Here is a 17,677-nt window from a genome sequence, read left to right on the forward strand (position 1 = left end):
TACCCCAACTGGCGCTGGGAAAGTCCATGAAAAACCCGTAAAAGTGGACTACGTAGCTGTCTTAAAAATGCTTAACAAATACTGTTTTCACTTAGAGAGGCTTGTGCTCTGTCAGATGCTTAGTAGTTGAGATGCCTCTGAGAAGAGTAATGGTTGCCTGAGTCAGGGAACAGCACAATATACAAATGATAACAGAGCATAGCTTTGTGTCCTATTGTTCTGGAAGCTGTTGTTGAACTCCTTCTCAGAATCTGCCCTCACATCCTTTTTTTCAGAAAAAGCCTGGCATCCTTCCCTTCAGACTGTTTGCACCAGGTGACAAAGGAACTATTGAAAGTCACAGTCTTTCCCTCCCTAACCACTGCAAGTGGAGACTGTTTAATATCTTTGCCTGGTATGTTAGGGGAGAAAAGAAAATGGAGGACCATGGGGAGGATGAGATAAAATGGGGGGAAATAAACTTTTATATCAGCAGGCAGAGTGCATTCTCAGCTATGAGGGACAGGCATGTGGAGAAGAGTAGTTTGGAAACAGTCCCAGACCTCTGTCACTGTCTACCCACATGTGTCAGGGCCTCCAGCGGGTAAAGAAGAAATTCCACTTTCCAGATGATATGTCAGACTTGATTTTCAAATTGTTGAAATGTCCTCACAGGCTCTCCCCTCTTCCGTGGCTGGAATACCACTTATGTCACTAGTGAACAGTGCCATGAAGAGATAGCCAGCAAAGTTGTTCCCTTTTTTGCTGACCGCATCTGACTGGGACAGAACTTTTCACACAGCAGCCTTTGTAGTGCTCTGCGTTGTACTTGTAGCTAGACCAGTGCTGGTATCGCACCAATGTTTTGGCTATTGCTGCACAGTGCTTGCACAGCATGAAGGCTCTATCTCCAGCTCTGCCCCCTTACTGCCACTAAAGGTCAGTAAGCTGGGGGTGGGCAAGACTAAACTGACCAAAGGGATATTCCATTCTATATGGCATCATGCTCAGCAATAGAAGATGGGGGGAAGAGGCAAGGAAAGAAAGAAGAGGGTACTTTTGTTATGAAAGCATTCGTCTTCCTGAACGTCCACTACATGTATTGAGACCCTGCTTCCCGGAAGTGTCTGAACATCCCTTGCTGATGGGGAGTAAAGAACTGTTGTTCTCTCCTTTTGCTTCTGCACAGCCTTTGCTTTATGTTCATTAAACTGCTCTTACCTCAAATCTGCAAGTTTTTTCCTCTATCATTTTCTCCCCACTCTGCCCTGCTGAGGAGTGGGAGTTAGAGGGTGGTTGTGTGGTACTTAGCTGTCTATCAGTGTCAAACCACAACAGTCCTTGCTGGTGCCCAGCACACAGGACAACTTGAGATAAGGATGATAACTAGGAGAGGTAACAAGCAAAGCATGGACTGGATATTGCCAGAGAGTGTAATAATTCTGGGGAATTTGTGTTCTAGTTGTGATGCAGGGATGAGGGGTGGAGTGTTCTGATTTGTCCATCAAGCTTGGTCGGAGGAGGGAGAAGAGACAGCCCACCTTTGATACCCTTGTTAGCGAGCCTTTAAAAGAAAAGCCAAGCATTCATGTGGCTGTTAAGTGTTGCTTAGCCTTTCTGCAAGAGAGGCAGAGTTCTGACGTCATTGACAAAAATGTGGGACTGCCTGCAGACCAAAAAAATGCTCTCTGAATGTTGTACTGTCAGTCATTTCATCATTGTGCATTGGAGCTATTAGGCATGGACCTAGGGTGTATTTGCTTCATGAATGGTTTGCCAACTCATTTACACCTCTGGATATGACTTGGGACGTCTTGCCAGAGCTAGTACATTTACATTCTGGTAAATGTAATCGTACAGTGTTCCATTCTCGAGAGATCTTCTCAGTACGTGACAGATGATTATACCTCACAACTCAGAACTTCTGTCGGACAGAAGCAAAGATAGCGGAGGCACAAAACAAATGTGCTTAGTCACATCTTAATTTCTTCAGTTTTCCGGTCAGCGAAGCATATTCCCTACAGTTTAACCTTCCTGGGAGCACTTCCTAATTCACTTCCGAATAAAAGAAAGGAAGGTATCTCTGCCAGCCTTTTTTTCCTGAAAGCAAAAGCTGTGACTAGACATCACCTCATGATCAGTCTGACTTTTCTAGTCTGCCAAGTGTGTCCTAGCTAACTGAGGTTTTCATTTTTTCCTCCCTTTTTGTTGTTATCCCTCGTGAATTTGCCTGGAGCTCTAGAGAGATTCATACCTGTCCCTTAGCTTTCAAAGATTTTTAGAAAGTGCATGCTCTTTCTGTATGAGCAGTGTACATCTCAGCGGAATTGGTAGTGGATATTCCCCATCTCTCTTTTTTGCCCCTGCTTTTTAAAGAAGGAAACCGAAATGACCTGAAAAGCTATATTTTCTTCCCAGAGGGGAAGAAAATATATTGTATGTGATGTGTGAAAGCTTTGTATGCTCTCCAGTGGCCCTGACAAGTAGTGATATGACCATGGCGCCTGTCCAGTGAGTAGATATGGGGCCTGAGAATTTTCTGAGGAGCAGATAGATGAGTGTTCCTTAGGAGCAAGGAACGGTGTGCTACACTCCTTGCTGAACAACTCCCGAAGTAAGAACATTGGCTACCAGGGTGTGCAAGGCCCTTTCAGAAATGTCTTTTTTGGATTGCATTAAGTCAGGGTAACAAAGAAAGTTAGCCTCCTCAGAGCCTTCCCTATGCCCAGGGCAGGACTACAATTATCATAAGTGTCTGTCATGCGGCTGTATTTCCCTAGTCAAGAAGAGTGTAGCTTATTTTAGAGCAGAGCCTGGAAGCAAAGTAAAATTTATGCAGCTTGGTTGATCCTGGCATGACAGTGAGTGAGCCATCCTGGCACTACAGAAGTCTCTCAGAAATTGTGGTAAAGTGGAGTATGGGAGGGAGGATCTAGCATAGGACATCCTCCGAGCTGCTTCCCTGTCCTTACTCTTACCAGCTATTCTCATCATCCCCCTCTCTTTTTCGTCTTTTTTCTTTTTCTTTTTCTTTTTCTTTTTCTTTTTCTTTTTCTTTTTCTTTTTCTTTTTCTTTTTCTTTTTCTTTTTCTTTTTCTTTTTCTTTTTCTTTTTCTTTTTCTTTTTCTTTTTCTTTTTCTTTTTCTTTTTCTTTTTCTTTCTCTTTCTCTTTCTCTTTCTCTTTCTCTTTCTCTTTCTCTTTCTCTTTCTCTTTCTCTTTCTCTTTCTTTTTCTTTTTCTTTTCCTTTTCCTTTTCCTTTTCCTTTTCCTTTTCCTTTTCCTTTTCCTTTTCCTTTTCCTTTTCCTTTTCCTTTTCCTTTTCCTTTTCCTTTTCCTTTTCCTTTTCCTTTTCCTTTTCCTTTTCCTTTTCCTTTTCCTTTTCCTTTTCCTTTTCCTTTTCCTTTTCCTTTTCCTTTTCCTTTTCCTTTTCCTTTTCCTTTTCCTTTTCCTTTTCCTTTTCCTTTTCCTTTTCCTTTTCCTTTTCCTTTCTCTTGTTCTCTCTCTTGTTCTCTCTCTTGTTCTCTCTTTTTTTTTCTTTTTTTTTTTTCCTGTGATCAGATGGTATTTTTCACTCCAGCGTATCCAGCTTTGCCACAACATCAGAGAGCAGCATGGCATATTTGCAGTCTGTGATCTGTTTTGCCACTTTGTTCTATGTGCTTATGTCTGCCATACCTCTTGAGACAAGCAATTGGCCTGTGCTTAAGTGCATGCAGACTGTCAAAAAGAAGGCCTAGAAGAAGAACTCCAAAATACGCAACTCTATAGCCGTACTTTCTTGAAGATACCTTTTTGCTCTTTTCTGTGAACTTCCTTTTCTTTGAAGAAAAGGTAAACGCTAGGTTATGTAATAAAAATTGAAGCAGAGAGGTGATGGCAGATGGGGGGACACTCAGATGATACCCTGGCCTCATTTTTCTCAGTCCCACCACACAAGAGTGATTAGCCCATCAAAGGTTCACCTCCGCAATCAAAGAGACAAGAAGCACAATGGGAGGCAGGGGGGAACCCAAATTTCAGAGTTGGAGAAACAGCCTGTCTGTGCTCTACCCAGAGCTATCCCAGAAGAGCCACATCTGTCTGGCGGATGGTCACTAGTGGGGTCCCTCAAGGCTCCATTTTAGGGCCAGTCTTTTTCAATGTTTTTATAAATGATTTGGATGTAGGACTAGAAAGTGTTTTGAGCAGATTTGCTGACAACACCAAACTTGGAGAAGTTGTGGACTCGGATGAGGGTGGAAAGGCCTTGCAGAGAGATCTAGACAGATTGGAGAGCTGGGCGATCACCAACCACATGTATTTTAACAAAAGCAAGTGCCGGGTCCTGCACGTGGGACAGGGCAACCCTGGCTATACGTACAGACTGGGCGACGAGACGCCGGAGAGCAGTCCCGCAGAGAGGGATCTGGGGGTTATGGTTGACAGCAAGTTGAACATGAGCCAGCAGTGTGCCCTGGCAGCCAGGAGGGCCAACCGTATCCTGGGATGCATCAAGCACGGTGTTGCTAGTCGGTTGAGAGAAGTGATTGTCCGGCTCTACTCTGCACTGGTGCGGCCTCACCTCGAGTACTGTGTGCACTTCTGGGCACCACAGTACAAGAAGGACGTTAACCTGTTGGAGAGTGTCCAGAGGAGGGTGACGAAGATGGTGAAGGGCCTAGAGGGGAAGACATATGAGGAGCAGCTGAGGTCACTTGGCCTGTTCAGCCTGGAGAAGAGGAGGCTGAGGGGGAACCTCATCGCAGTCTACAACTTCCTTGCGAGGGGGAGTGGAGAGGCAGGTGACCTATTCTCCGTTATCACCAGTGACAGGACCCGCGGGAATGGTGTTAAGCTGAGGCAGGGGAAGTTTAGGCTGGACATCAGGATCACGCAAAACAAAACAAAACAGAAAACATGAAAAGAAGGAAAATGAAGATGTCCAAGTTGATGCCATTGATGCTGGTTTTGTTTTTGTGAGTGGTGAGTGTGTCAGTCTGTGATGATCTGTGTGCTCGGCTGCACATGTAGGTACGCGTGTGTTGCATGTATGCGTGCCTACTGAGAACACATTCTCCGCCTTGCTACTGTCTGGGCCTGGGGGACACCCCATGACAGCCACCCCTCTGTTGGGCTACCAGATTCAGCGCTGCCCAACAGTAAGTCTTGGGGAAAGCAGTGAGATCGCCCCCTTAATAAAAAAGAGACCATCGGGAGAGTCAGGGCCCACCTGACTGGAGACAATTCTTCTTGCAGAAACCCTTCCACCTGGGGCTTGGCATCCCAGATCCTCTGCCCAGTCAGTCCTATGCTCCTTCTTTCACACCTCTCATACCCAACCAGCCCATTCTTATTCCATTTCTGATACGACTGCATCTGCTTATGTGGTATGAGTTTTCCCTCCTCCTCCATTCTATTTCACTATGCCAAACTCACTAGCTCCCACTTCTAAACTCCTTCCCAACTTTTTCAGACCACTCGACTCTCCACCTCGCCACCCTTGCAAGAATCTTGCACTTTTCCCAGTCCCTCCTAGGCCTCTCTTTTTTCCTTGCAAGCTCCCCATCCGAAATTCTCACAACAAAGAGGCAGTTTCTAGGTTTGGAGAGGCTAAAGTTGCTCCGTAGTGGCCCAGTTTATACTGCCTCAGGGTGCTTTGGGGGAGGTCTTTCTTGCCATTCTCTACAGATCATGTGCTGCATGAGGTGGGTTAAATATACACTTTAAAACTGGAACTCCCCAATCCTCTATGTCCTTTTGGGGGCCTTTTGGGGGCCAAGCTTATGCCAAAGCTGCTATGTCCTTTCGGGGCCCAAAGCTTATGAGAAAGTTGCTCTCTATCCTTCCTTCCTTAACTGATCTTCCCACCATGCTTTACACTGCTATCAGGTCCCAGGCATTTTCCCACCTGTTTGCTATTGTCTGCCTTTCCCTAGCAGTTAGTCTGTGTTACCTGCTGGACCCTGGTGGACCCTGGTGGACACAGTCCACCTGTCTCAGATGTCCAGGAGCAAGGGAGAAGGGGAACATATCAGTGCCCACAGGTGTTGTCTGCGGCCTGATTGCTCTGTGCTTCTGGATTCTGCCTGCTGTCCCACCTAGTGCCATAGCAGTAATGGCCACCATCAAAGCTGTTACGGTGCGAGTGAGAAGAAAACTTTGCCACCGGTAGGAGCAAAATGGAACTCTGCTCTGCTGCTGTAGGAACCCACTCCCTAGAGACCTGCTCCCTTTCTCAGTAAGAGGGCCAGGAGCAAAGAAAAGGAGGTGCCTAGCTCAGAAGACTTCTTGGATGGTGGCACAGTGCCGTATTCCCGTAGCCTGACAGCCCAGCAGCTCTAGAGCGCTGCTCCCAGTGTATGCACCTGAACCGGAACAGCAGGGAAGGTTCAGGAGGAGCTGGTGGAAGGCTGCAGGGAACCCCACTTGTCTCTACCGAGCTTCAGTCCCCAAAGTAAATGTCTGTAAGGCTTTTTAAGTGAGATATTTATTTGTGCTGTTGTCTTCTTAAGGACAGTATTAGGGCAGGAGGGTAGTGGCCAAGGAGCCAGGTGGTTGTCAAGGTATCAGTAGGCTGCAATGGTCTCTTGGATCCAATCAACATAATTGCAGACCTTGGTGTAGACACCGGGATAACCTTTCAGAGCACACCCAATTCCCCACGACACAATGCCCTGGAGTTCTCCGTTGCACGCAACTGGTCCACCTGAGTCACCCTGGAGGGGAAAATTTAGAGGCACAAGATGACTGAAAAGCAGAATCTCACCTGGAAAGTTTTTGACTTGGCAAAAAGAATCCAGGGAATGCAAAACAAAGCGCAGCAGGCCCTGATAAGGGAGCACAGAGAGATCCCACCCCTTGTTTGCTGGCCTCCCCTGGCCCCCAACAATTCACTGGTACCATGCTCGGTGCCAACCAGCAGATGTGGCTGGACCGGCTATTTTCAGTGAAGTCCACCCTGCATCCAAAGCCTGCTGGAAGGAGTGCATCAGAAGAGAACACCTGGCGAGGAGGAGGCTGAAGCTAAGCAGGCTGCCAAGCTCCGACGTATACTGTGGCAGGCTGCCAAGCTCCGACGTATACTGTGCAGCCTGGGGCACCCTGGCAGTGTGTGGCCCAGGGCTCTGTGCAGACATCAACTCCTACCTGGCATGAGTCTTTCCCACCCTGCAGGAATCCTACGCAGATCATGTTGCTTGTAATTTGGCCCGGGTATGCCTCTTGGCACTCTTGGTCACTCAGAATTGGCGCTTGCAGGCACTGGAGAATTTCAGGGTAATTGACTGCCGGGAGAACAGTAACAATTTTAGGTTTTGTCTTGGGACTCGGTACTGTCAGTGAACAGAAAGACCAAAAGACCTATATACGAGAGCCATCCAGCTAAGCAGGGTAAAGTAAAATGGTGAAGTGCATTGTAGATTGAGACACACTGGCAGGGCAGTGTGGAGGCAGGGCAGTGTGGAGGACTTGCAGGCACAACAAGAAAAGGCTGCAAAGAAGGGGTGAACTGTACATGGGTCTCACGAGCATGGTGGAAGAGCAGGAGAAGTGTGAACAGCTACATGCGATGTGTGTAGGTACTCACTGCCACTGCTCAGTGTGTTTCCCCACCCCGAAATCAGGCACTCGGTCCCCGCCTTGGCACAAGAGGTGGGCAGGGCTATGGGTTGAACATCGGCACTGTAGTCCACGGCGGATGCCAGCTTGATCAACATAATGTCATTATCAATGGTTCTTGAACTGTAGTTAGGATGGCGAATGATTACTGAAGAGCTCCGGACTACTTCACTGTCTTCCTGCACATCAATGTTGTACTCTCCCAGCCTCACTTGTATATTGCTGCAAAATGTCAGCAGAGAAAAGCAGCAGTTAGCCAAGGGGTGAACAACTGGGTGCCACGTGGGGACTGGCAGACACTTGAAAGAGAGTAAGGGAGTGCTGCCCTAATCAAAGGTTTGTGTGTCATGCAGCTCTAGGAACTTCATGATTTCATGGAAGACAGAACTGGGAAAGCCTTGCTAGATGGCCATCCTGCGTGGTGGATCCCCAGCTGGCAGCTGTGGCAATGGTGTAAGCATAGATGGATGGCTCCAGAGACCTACGGCAATGTTTAAGAAAGGGAGATTTGGTTTCCTGTTGCTCTCTCTGCACAGAGGTGTGCCCTAAACTCAGGACGAGAAAGATCCATGGAGAAATCTGGAGGAATGAAAATGAGATATGCGGTAATGGTAAGCCCCATGGATGTGTAAATATGGACCGAAAGGCATGTTAGGATGCACAGAAAAGGATGCTACGAGTGCAGGAATACTGGAAAGTCCATGGAACGCAGCAGGACTGAGGCTAGGGTTTCTCCTTTGGTTTCAGGTACACCATGCAATGCCCCGCCCACGTCCCTCCCCCCATGCATGCATGGTCTTCTCTTGAGAGGCACCAGAGTTCCAGATCTGGTGGGTTTGTAAGGTTGGACCAGAATCCGTCCGGATACACAACCCAAGCCATACTTACTATTTGTAGCAGTGAGCAGCTGACACGACCCACTGGTTGTTGATGAGGGACCCTCCACAAAAGTGATACCCAGCATTCAGGGACACCTGGTAGGGAACTGAATGCTGTGGGCAGTTGTAGCCTCCCACAATCTTGTCATCATCAGCATCTCCAGGGAAAGCAACTGAGGGAAAGAGAATTGGGTTTCACAGCACCATGCCTGAATCGATTCTCTTAAAGTGCAGCAGCAGCCAGTGAGCTACAGAGGAATTAGCAAGAGCCAAAAGAGCTTGAAACTTCAGAACTCTTCAGGCAACTCCTGAAATATCCTGCTAAGTTCTTTCTACACTACCCTGAAACACCAGGCTTTGTCTGTACCACCTCAAGTCAGGAAGAGAACAGAAGAGCACAAGATGCCAAAGAACCTCACAAATGAATTGTACACAGCCTTCACTGTGTTCCTTCTGGGGTACCTTTGGATTAGGATGCAACAGCTGTGCCACGGTAGAAAGCGTATGGTGGTCATTTGTGTAGGGTGGAAAGTGGAAAATGGCAAATGCAGTTGAGAGAACTTCTTAATTTGCAGGGGTGAGACAAAGAGTGAGCAAGAGAGGTAGAAAAACGTGGTAGTGAAGGACTGAGAGAGAACACAAAGGCTCCACAGAGTTGGAGGATGATGTTATAGCAGAATGTAAGAAAGAACATATTTGTTGAAGCCAATAGAACAGTGGTCTCCAGCCTTTTTTTGATCGCACATCCCTATCAGCAAAACACCCTCCCGCACCGCAACATATGTCTATTTGTTCATTTATAAGTTACATACTTGCCCTACTGAAGTTCTCATGTTTTCCTCTCACACGGTAATGCACAACCCCAGAGGTGCATGCACCCCATTTTGGAGCCCACTGCACTAGAACATTGTAGGCTGGGACCTGCCTCTGACCATCCATTACAGATGCAAGGAGCAGAAGATGACTTCATAAACTTCAATGGCTTTCTCTTTCACAAATGTGTTGCCTGTCTGTCCGTCCCATCGTCCTCCCCTCTGACCCGTGCCCCCCCCCCCCCCCCCATTTTATGAGGCCATGTAAAACTTTTGCATCCTCAAAAAATGTGGAAAGGGTTTCACAGCTTTCCTAAAAGAGCACAAATTGTCCTTTGCTGTTTGTGAACCTGCCAAAACGCCTACGTGTGTTTCATACTCGTTAATTCTTGCAGAGGAGGAGACAGCAAGCCCTGCATTGTTTTATGCACCCCTGTCTTGTCCTACCTTCTCTATCTCTCTAGAAGGCTGAGAGTCCATGTCGTTGACATGGGTGGAAATTGAGGAAAAACAGAATGTTGTGCTACTGGGGAAAGAGAAGGGCCGGTAGAGAGGACAAGGCAAGAGGCTATGAGAGAAGGTTTGCTCAGGTGTGCAGATAGTTAGAAGATCACCAGCTGTAGAGAATGTACCAGCAGCTCCCAGGCAGGAGAGAATGAGGAAGAGAGAATGAATGCATGGTGCCTCTACCACCAAGCTCTGTGACGTGTACGAGGACTAGCCTCAGAAACCCCTCTGCTTTATGCTTCTGAAGAGCTTTATCTTTGTCAGCCCACAGTCTCTCCAGCTTTCCCTTTCCCAGGATCTTGCATCAGCCTGGACGAGTTTACTTATTTTATCTGAGTACAGTGATGACACAGCTGACTGAAATACCTGAACTAGGAGAACACATTTCTAGAAATGCAAGCTGTCATTGCCAGTCCATTGATAATACCCAACACAGCTGCTCTGCATTCAGCAACCCTCCTTCCTCCCATGTCCCTGGAGCCACCAGCATTCTGCTGCAGCGCCACTGCACTCAGTGAGAGAATCGTTTGCAGCTGGATAGTTGGACCCCCCACCCTCCTCAGGAGTTTATGTTTGGAAAGAGCCCGAAAAATGGGCCTGTGGGATGTTCACCCCCAGTGAGCAGAAGAGGGCATTTACATTTCATGGAGAGGTTCCTCATCTTAAAGAAAGAGGAGGAGGTGGGAAGGAGGGAAGATGTTCTAATTTTGACCTGAACACAAAGGAGTCCGTTCATCCTTCAGAGTTTCCGATGAAAAGCCTGAATTCTTTTCTGATGGGGCCTGTCTCCTGGATGATCTCTGAGTTGTCCATTTGAGATCTGTTTGCGCCATGAGCTCCAGCACCATTGAGCCTACAGGCGTGCCCTCTCAATTACTGGGATTCAGAGAGGCCTCTCAAAAGGGCCCCTGAGAGGTGGGTAGGAGAATGGGGAGGGACTTGGGTGCAGTACTTTCACTATGTCTGTCATCAAGGACTTAGGAACAAGGATCCAGGACTTCTGCTGCAAGCTCTGGCATTAGTCCGGGAAGGGGTAAGTAGTGTCTGCTGCTTGACGTAAGCAAGTAGCACAGGGAGTCTTTGAGAGACCTTTTTCCTCTAAGGAGATTACCAACCTGCCCCCCTATGATGTCGTGTGTGTTGTTGAGAGTGGATGATCCCTTTTTTTAAACTGGTAAATTAAAATAAATAAATAAATAAATAATAATTACAAAAAGAGTCTTTTGTTTTAGTCTGGGCTTCCTGAGGCCTTGGGAGGAAGCGGGTACAGAGAGGCCCCACCTGGTGTGCAGAGTGGTGCTTGAAGGATGTGCTGTTTTGCAGCTCCTTTTTGACTGACTGCCTACAGTACTAGTGTCCCACGTACCGCTGCCGAGGTGCCTGACGTTCTCATGAGCAGACCAGACCACAGCTTTGCCCACACACCATGTGCTTCCACACAGCAGATGATGGTTCTTTCCCTGGGTCTTGAAGGGAGCCTTAAAAGGGGGAGGTTGGTTAGGGAAATTGCAAACCTAGTTAGGCAGCACTCTGGCCAACGTGTATTCAGTTTCTGCCCACAGCTGTCCATCACAATGGACGCACCATGTGAGAACAGCCTTCTGTGGTTTCCTTTCTCTGGCCATGCAGTTTTGCCATCAAGAGGTGCCTTAGTCGTGCTCAGAACTGTATGCGTTCCTGTGGCAATTAAGAGGTGTGTGGAGCAGGTGGCTAAAAGTGTCTCCCGGAGCACATTGTTACTTGTGAAGCTGCCAAGGGGCTGCCCCTTCCACAGTGGAATGTATGCCTGGTGCCCTGGGCATGCTTCCTCCCAGCTGGACTGGTGTCAGCCTCCCATGTCCATTGCCAGATGCTGGGCTCTCCTCCCTCAACAATCTTTCCTTCAGTGGGCACTTCTGTCTTTGGGTGGTATGTGGGAGAGCCTTGAATTTTCCTTCTGCTTTGTACTTTAACCACACTCTCTCTCCCCTCGGTGCCACGGTAGGGCCTGCTGTGGGGACTAGTGGCCCAGAACACGGCTGTGCTGCTGTAGCACTCACTAGTCCTGAGAAGTATCTGCTGCCTTTCACTAACCACGCCAGCAGTGCCCTAATTCTTAATGCTGACCTACGTGTTTGTATGTCTGAAGAGTTTTTGTCTTCAAAAATGCTAGGTGCTGCTGCATTGTTTTGCCTGACCCACTTCCCTCCAAAGAGTCCCGGCTCCATTAACTCACTATGCCCTTGTTTTCCTTCTGCTCTTCCTCTGCCCCTCCCCAGTCTGTCTCACATTTTTCAGAGACCTCGTCTCCCATTCCAGCAAGAATTTTAAAAAATTTAACTTGAGAAATGGAAGGTGATACAGAATAGTTTTCTCATACTCTCTTACTGAAATTAGTTATGACTAATTTTGATTAAACACTGTGTATAGATGAGAAGACAAGTTAATCAAGGAAATTAATTTTTAAAAATAAACTTTAGAAAACACAAAGTTTCTGTTATGTTGTTTGTTTGTTGGTTGGTTGGTTTGTTTGTTTAGTTGGTTGTTTTTGTTGTTAAAATAAATTTAAAATATCTTATAGTACATTACTTACAATATTCAGCTTCTGGAAAAAGCATATGTTCTTAAAAATGACTTCATAAGAGCAGAGGAGTCTCAAAGGTACGCTATTATCAAGTGCTGCATACAAGAGTGAGAAGGAGAAACAATTACACATCTTCCAAAGCCAAAATGTATTTTTGTATTGAAGGTTGCTCTTTGAAATAATTTAAGAGAGCTATATTAAGAAAGGTGTATGCTTAGTTAATAAGTTATTTGTACCTTCTGCCAGTGCCTTTTAATATCTGCATTTGGATCTTCAAATTTTCCACTGTTTATTTTTTCCTGGAGAAAACCTTGGGCTATAGATAAGGCCATTTCAGGAAATATATTTCCAGCAGCTTACACTTCCAGTCCACCAGTCTGGGCTTGAGGCTGTGTCAAGATCATGAAATACATACTGTTTGTCGCCTTTGTTGGTGTGGCTGGTGAGTATATTTTTTAATTTAGTTTTGTAATGTATAATGAAGCTCATTTCTGAAGAAATTTGCAAGGTAGTCTCTTGTGAGAAAGTGCAGTCCGATTACACCTTGCAAAAGTTTTAAGGCAGAGCACTGCAACTTCTTTTGACTGCTACATATCTGTTCAGGATAGTTTGTTTCACAGACTGTGGAATGAATGCCCTCATAGGGGTTCTTGACCAGGAATATTGAAATGACTATATAGCTTCAATAACTGACTTTATAAATTCATGACTCTCAGGAAAAATGAAGTACAAAGATATTATCTCTTGCTCAGGAAGTCCTAAAGCTGTTGTTAATTCTTGGAATACTGGGGAGTGTTCCAAGGAAATACCACTGCAGACTTGTCTTGTACTTTGACTCAGTCTGCTAGTGACTACTACTGCAGACAAGACTGTGCTGGGTCTGGCTGGGATGGAGTTAACTTTCCCTGCAGCAGCCCATACAGTGCTGTACTCTGCACTTATAGCTAGAAAAGCACTGGTATCACACCAGTGTTCTGTCTATTGCTGCACAATACTGGCATCGCATCAGGACTCCCTCCAAGCCCCCAAGAGCCAGCAGGCTGGGGGTGGGCAAGTGATGGGGAGGGGACATCACCGGGGCAGCTCACCTAAACCAACCAAAGGGATATTCCATACCACGTGATGTCACGCTCAGCAATAAAAGGTGGGAAAGCGGAATGAGAGGGGATGGCTCTCATTGTGGAAGCGTCTGTCCTCCCGAACAACCGCTAGGCATATTGAGGCACTTCTTCCCAGGGCCTGCTTCCTGCTTCCTGCTTCCCCTCGTCTTTGAAGAGGGGGAGTGAGAGTGCGGCCATGGTGGAACTCTGCTACCCACCTGAGTAAAACCACCACAAGGATCCTGGGACAAACAGACCTTTGATCCTGTCCAACAAAAACATTTCTGTATTCTTAGTTTCAGCATGGGACCAGCAGCCAGTGCTTTAGATGCAAATAGATGAGCTACCAGTCTAAGTTCAATCAGCTTATTTTAGGGAGCAGTAAACAAATGTCTGTTACACTTGCCCACCGCTGCCACTGTGCATTTTTATAGGACCAGAGCCTACAAAAGGGGTGCTTCAGTCAATCACAGGGCCACAAAGTTCCTTATGCCAGATGTTAACATATGCTACTGCTTATCTCCCAGTTGCCTTCCCCATCAATGATGACGATGATGACAAGATTGTGGGAGGCTACACCTGTACAAAGAACTCAGTCCGATATCAGGTGTCCCTGAATTCTGGGTATCACTTCTGTGGAGGTTCTCTCATCAGCAGCCAGTGGGTCCTGTCAGCGGCTCACTGCTACAAGTCGTGAGTGGAAAAAATATGTTCTTCCATAACCTACCTATTTCTTCCGGTTCACTTTTAACAGTGAGATTCTAATATGTATGAGATTCAAATATGTAACAGACCCAGTTCTGACAGGAGACAACCAAGGAATGGATGGTTCATTCAGAAAGCTGGGCTGGGGCATCATATGGGGTTTTCCACTTTTGCAAATGTTTCTGTTAATGAAGGTTACTTTCTGAAATGACAATGTGATTATCTAACAACAAATTATGGGCTGTGATCTCTTCTAAATTGCATTAACCTTGTTAAAACTTAGTTACTGGAGAACAAGAAGACGAATGACCTCATGGTGGTACCAGTTTGTCTTTTTCCAGAAGGTTTGTATAAGGCACTGTAATATATTTAATTTGACCCAGCTCGGAAAAGTAATCCTTCCTGAATTCACCACCTGAACTGGGTGCACGTAAGATCTCATTGTGGATGCCCAGGAGCTGTTGCAGGACAATAAAGGTACCCTGAGTGAAAACAGCTACTACTATAATGATGTTGAAGCTAGTGCATAGAGTAACGGAGGTTTCTCCTAACTACGATGTCAGTAACTGTATATGTATATGACATTCCTTATCTTTTCCAGTTCCATCCAAGTGAAACTTGGGGAACACAACCTGGCACTCCAAGAAGGCACTGAGCAGACCATAAGTTCATCTAAAGTCATCCGCCACTCTGGCTACAACTCCAACACGCTGGACAATGACATTATGCTGATCAAACTTTCCAAAGCAGCCACACTCAACTCCTATGTCAACACAGTTCCTCTTCCTACCAGCTGTGTGGCCGCAGGCACCACATGCCTAATCTCTGGATGGGGCAACACACTCAGCAGTGGCAGTGAGTGCTCAATGGGAATGTACAGCATTCTGAGGGCCTGGGAGCCATTCTAAGACCTCACAATTAGGTCCAAACAGTACAGGGTAAAGAACAGAATATTGCTGCAGATTAGGCCTTTTTGAGGAATGACTGTAAATGATCTGTGTAGGACAGTAACCATTTAAATGCTCTAATGGCAAGCCTGGTCCTTCCTCTTGTTTTGTGTTATGAAAATGGAACCATTTAGGTCATCCAAGTGCCCTTCACTAGGATGTCTACATTACCATACGTTATGTGCCTTGGCACTATGCAGTGCCAAGCACTAGCAATTTAGCTAACGTTAATAGAGTTGACAGTTCTCTGAGAACATGATAAAAATGTGTGATTGTGCATCTAAAATTGCTAGAAGAGAGCTCCACTCTCTTACACCAATGGTCAGAAGTGCAGATGGTGACTGCTATCTAATTCTCTGAAAACCACCAAACCTGCACCAGAGGAGAGGATGCTTTTCCTCAGACCCATGTTTTCTCCAACATATGCACTAAAAGAATAGCTCTTAGTTCCACACTTGCTAGTTGATGGTTTTCTAGATATCACAAATGTTTATGTAGCTGCAGTGTAGAACAGTGGACCCATGGGTAGAATCTCTTCCTCCTAAACAGAATCCAGGCTGTGATTTTCCTTCAGAGGAAAAATGAGGACTGATAATGACAGCAATGACTTTTCTGTGAAGACAGATGGCTTCTCTGGGCTCTGAAATCAAATCAGACATGTCATCAGACATTTCTCTCTATTTTCTTGTAGCTCAGTATCCAAATAACTTGCAGTGCCTGAATGCTCCTGTACTCTCCTCAAGCCAGTGCAGCAGTGCCTACCCCGGTCAAATTACTAACAACATGATATGTGTAGGATACCTGAATGGAGGGAAAGACTCCTGCCAGGTAAAACATCTGCCTCTCCTACCTGTATCTCTCCTGCAGTTTCCTAGTGGAAGAGGATACCATGTTAGAGAAGCTGCTATACTCGGCGGCATGTCTGAACCCTGTTTTTTGACTAGCAGTGGAGGCTTAGGGTAGAGGTTACTTATTGAGCAGTTTAGGTTTTTCACTCAATTTGTCCTTCTTGGGCATTTTCTTTTGTTGTTGATGAGTTGTTTTGTTTTTGTTTTGGGGACATGATATACCTCTCTGGCCTAATTGTCCACAAGCAGAGTATGCCACCTTCTGCACTTTAGGCCTCTGAGTGCTGCACCACAGAAACAACAATAATCACAGTGGCTATAGAGCTTAGGATGCAAAGGTTGCTTTTGGACTCACTAAAAATGAAATACCCAATATGTCAATCTCCAGGAAGTCTGGTAAATGAACACACCTGGCAATTGCTCTGCATGTTTCTTATGCCTAACTCCAGGGAAATATTTGACAGAATAATGTGTAAAACACAAATTTCCTGAGCATCTACCAAGAACTTCAACTGTGAAAAACAGGCAGCTTACTCACTCTTAGCTATGCTAAGCTAAAGTAAGGCACGCTAGCATCAAGTCTAGAGGAGTAATCTGAAATGAAGTTTGTAGAGCTTTTGCGTGAAAAAAGCCCAGCAGAGCTCTCCAGAATCTCAGTGTTTTGTGGGACATCTGGCTTACTGTTTATGCTGAAAATGTTTGCTGAATGTCTGTATCCTTTATCTGCATAGGGGGATTCTGGTGGTCCAGTAGTCTGCAATGGCCAGCTCCAAGGTATTGTTTCCTGGGGCATAGGATGTGCACAGAAAGGCTATCCTGGAGTTTACACTAAGGTTTGCAATTATGTCTCCTGGATCCAATCAACTATTTCTGCCAACTGAGACACTGTCTTCTATGTGACCTGCTTTTCCTCATCATCATTTTCTTCTGTTTTGGAATTGGACATACAAAACTTATCAAAAAATAAAGGCTTTCAGGCAGACCTTCTTTGTGCAGAGTTCCTCTGGGTACTTCCATGGGTTATCGCATAGAGGACGGAGACAGGAAACACTCATTGAGAAATGTACGGGGTCTGGCTGGGATGGAGTTAACTTTCCCTGCAGTGACCCATACAGTGCTGTGGCTGCACTTGTAGCTAGAACAGCATTGGTATCACACCAGTGTTTTGTCCATTGCTGAGCAATACGGCACAGCATCAGGACTCCCTCCAACCCCCAACCTGCAAGAGCAAGAGATGCAACCCCCCAACCTGCAAGGTGGGCAAGAGATGGTGAGCGACATCACCAGAACAGCTGACCTAAACTGACCAAAGGGATATTCGATGCCATATGATGTCACACTCAGCAATAAAAGGTGGGAAAGGAGAAGCGGGGCATGGGAGGGCTCTTGTTACAAAAATGTCTGTCCTCCCAAACAACAGCTACAAGTACTAAGGCCGTGCTTTCTGGGATGTGGCCAAACATCATGCATTGCTTGGAAATAGAGACTAATTTATTTTCTCTCTCTCTGTGCTTCCATGCGGCCTTTGCTTGTTGTTATTTTTTGTTTGTTTTTTCTTCTCCCTTTTCCCTTTAATTAAATTTTCCTTATCTCAACCCATGAGTTCAGTGGTTCTTTTTTCTTTTCTTTTCTTTTCTTTTCTTTTCTTTTCTTTTCTTTTCTTTTCTTTTCTTTTCTTTTCTTTTCTTTTCTTTTCTTTTCTTTTCTTTTCTTTTCTTTTCTTTTCTTTTCTTTTCTTTTCT

The 17,677-nt window shown here is 45.9% G+C and overlaps 2 protein-coding genes across 2 annotated transcripts; one reads left to right on the plus strand and one right to left on the minus strand.

Annotated features, from left to right (window-relative positions):
* Positions 1-5,987: 5,987 nt before the first annotated feature.
* Positions 5,988-12,065, minus strand: LOC310891563 (trypsin II-P29-like; the record flags this gene model as incomplete). Its single annotated transcript, XM_083853824.1, has 6 exons — positions 5,988-6,674; positions 7,105-7,241; positions 7,544-7,797; positions 8,464-8,626; positions 9,898-9,964; positions 11,988-12,065. The coding sequence occupies 6 exons, from the start codon at positions 12,063-12,065 to the stop codon at positions 6,525-6,527; spliced, it is 849 nt and encodes a 282-aa protein (XP_083709950.1). The 3' UTR covers positions 5,988-6,524.
* A 459-nt stretch (positions 12,066-12,524) lies between these two features.
* On the plus strand, positions 12,525-17,671 carry LOC310891564 (trypsin I-P1). The gene is made up of 5 exons (XM_083853825.1): positions 12,525-12,777; positions 13,963-14,128; positions 14,742-14,995; positions 15,779-15,915; positions 16,667-17,671. Exons 1-5 carry the CDS (start codon positions 12,738-12,740, stop codon positions 16,814-16,816), a joined length of 747 nt encoding a protein of 248 aa, XP_083709951.1. The 5' UTR covers positions 12,525-12,737; the 3' UTR covers positions 16,817-17,671.
* The last annotated feature ends 6 nt before the right edge of the window (positions 17,672-17,677 follow it).

The sequence above is a fragment of the Anser anser genome, assembly GCF_964211835.1.
Source record: "Anser anser genome assembly, contig: HAP1_SCAFFOLD_681, whole genome shotgun sequence".
Lineage (NCBI taxonomy): Eukaryota > Metazoa > Chordata > Aves > Anseriformes > Anatidae > Anser > Anser anser.

Excerpts from the sequence above, each read along its gene's own strand:
- LOC310891564 (XM_083853825.1), top strand. The coding sequence starts at position 12,738 with ATGAAATACATACTGTTTGTCGCCTTTGTTGGTGTGGCTG. Across the intron at positions 14,129-14,741 it reads GCGGCTCACTGCTACAAGTC|TTCCATCCAAGTGAAACTTG; the intron begins GTGAGTGGAAAA and ends TATCTTTTCCAG. Across the intron at positions 15,916-16,666 it reads GAGGGAAAGACTCCTGCCAG|GGGGATTCTGGTGGTCCAGT; the intron begins GTAAAACATCTG and ends TTATCTGCATAG.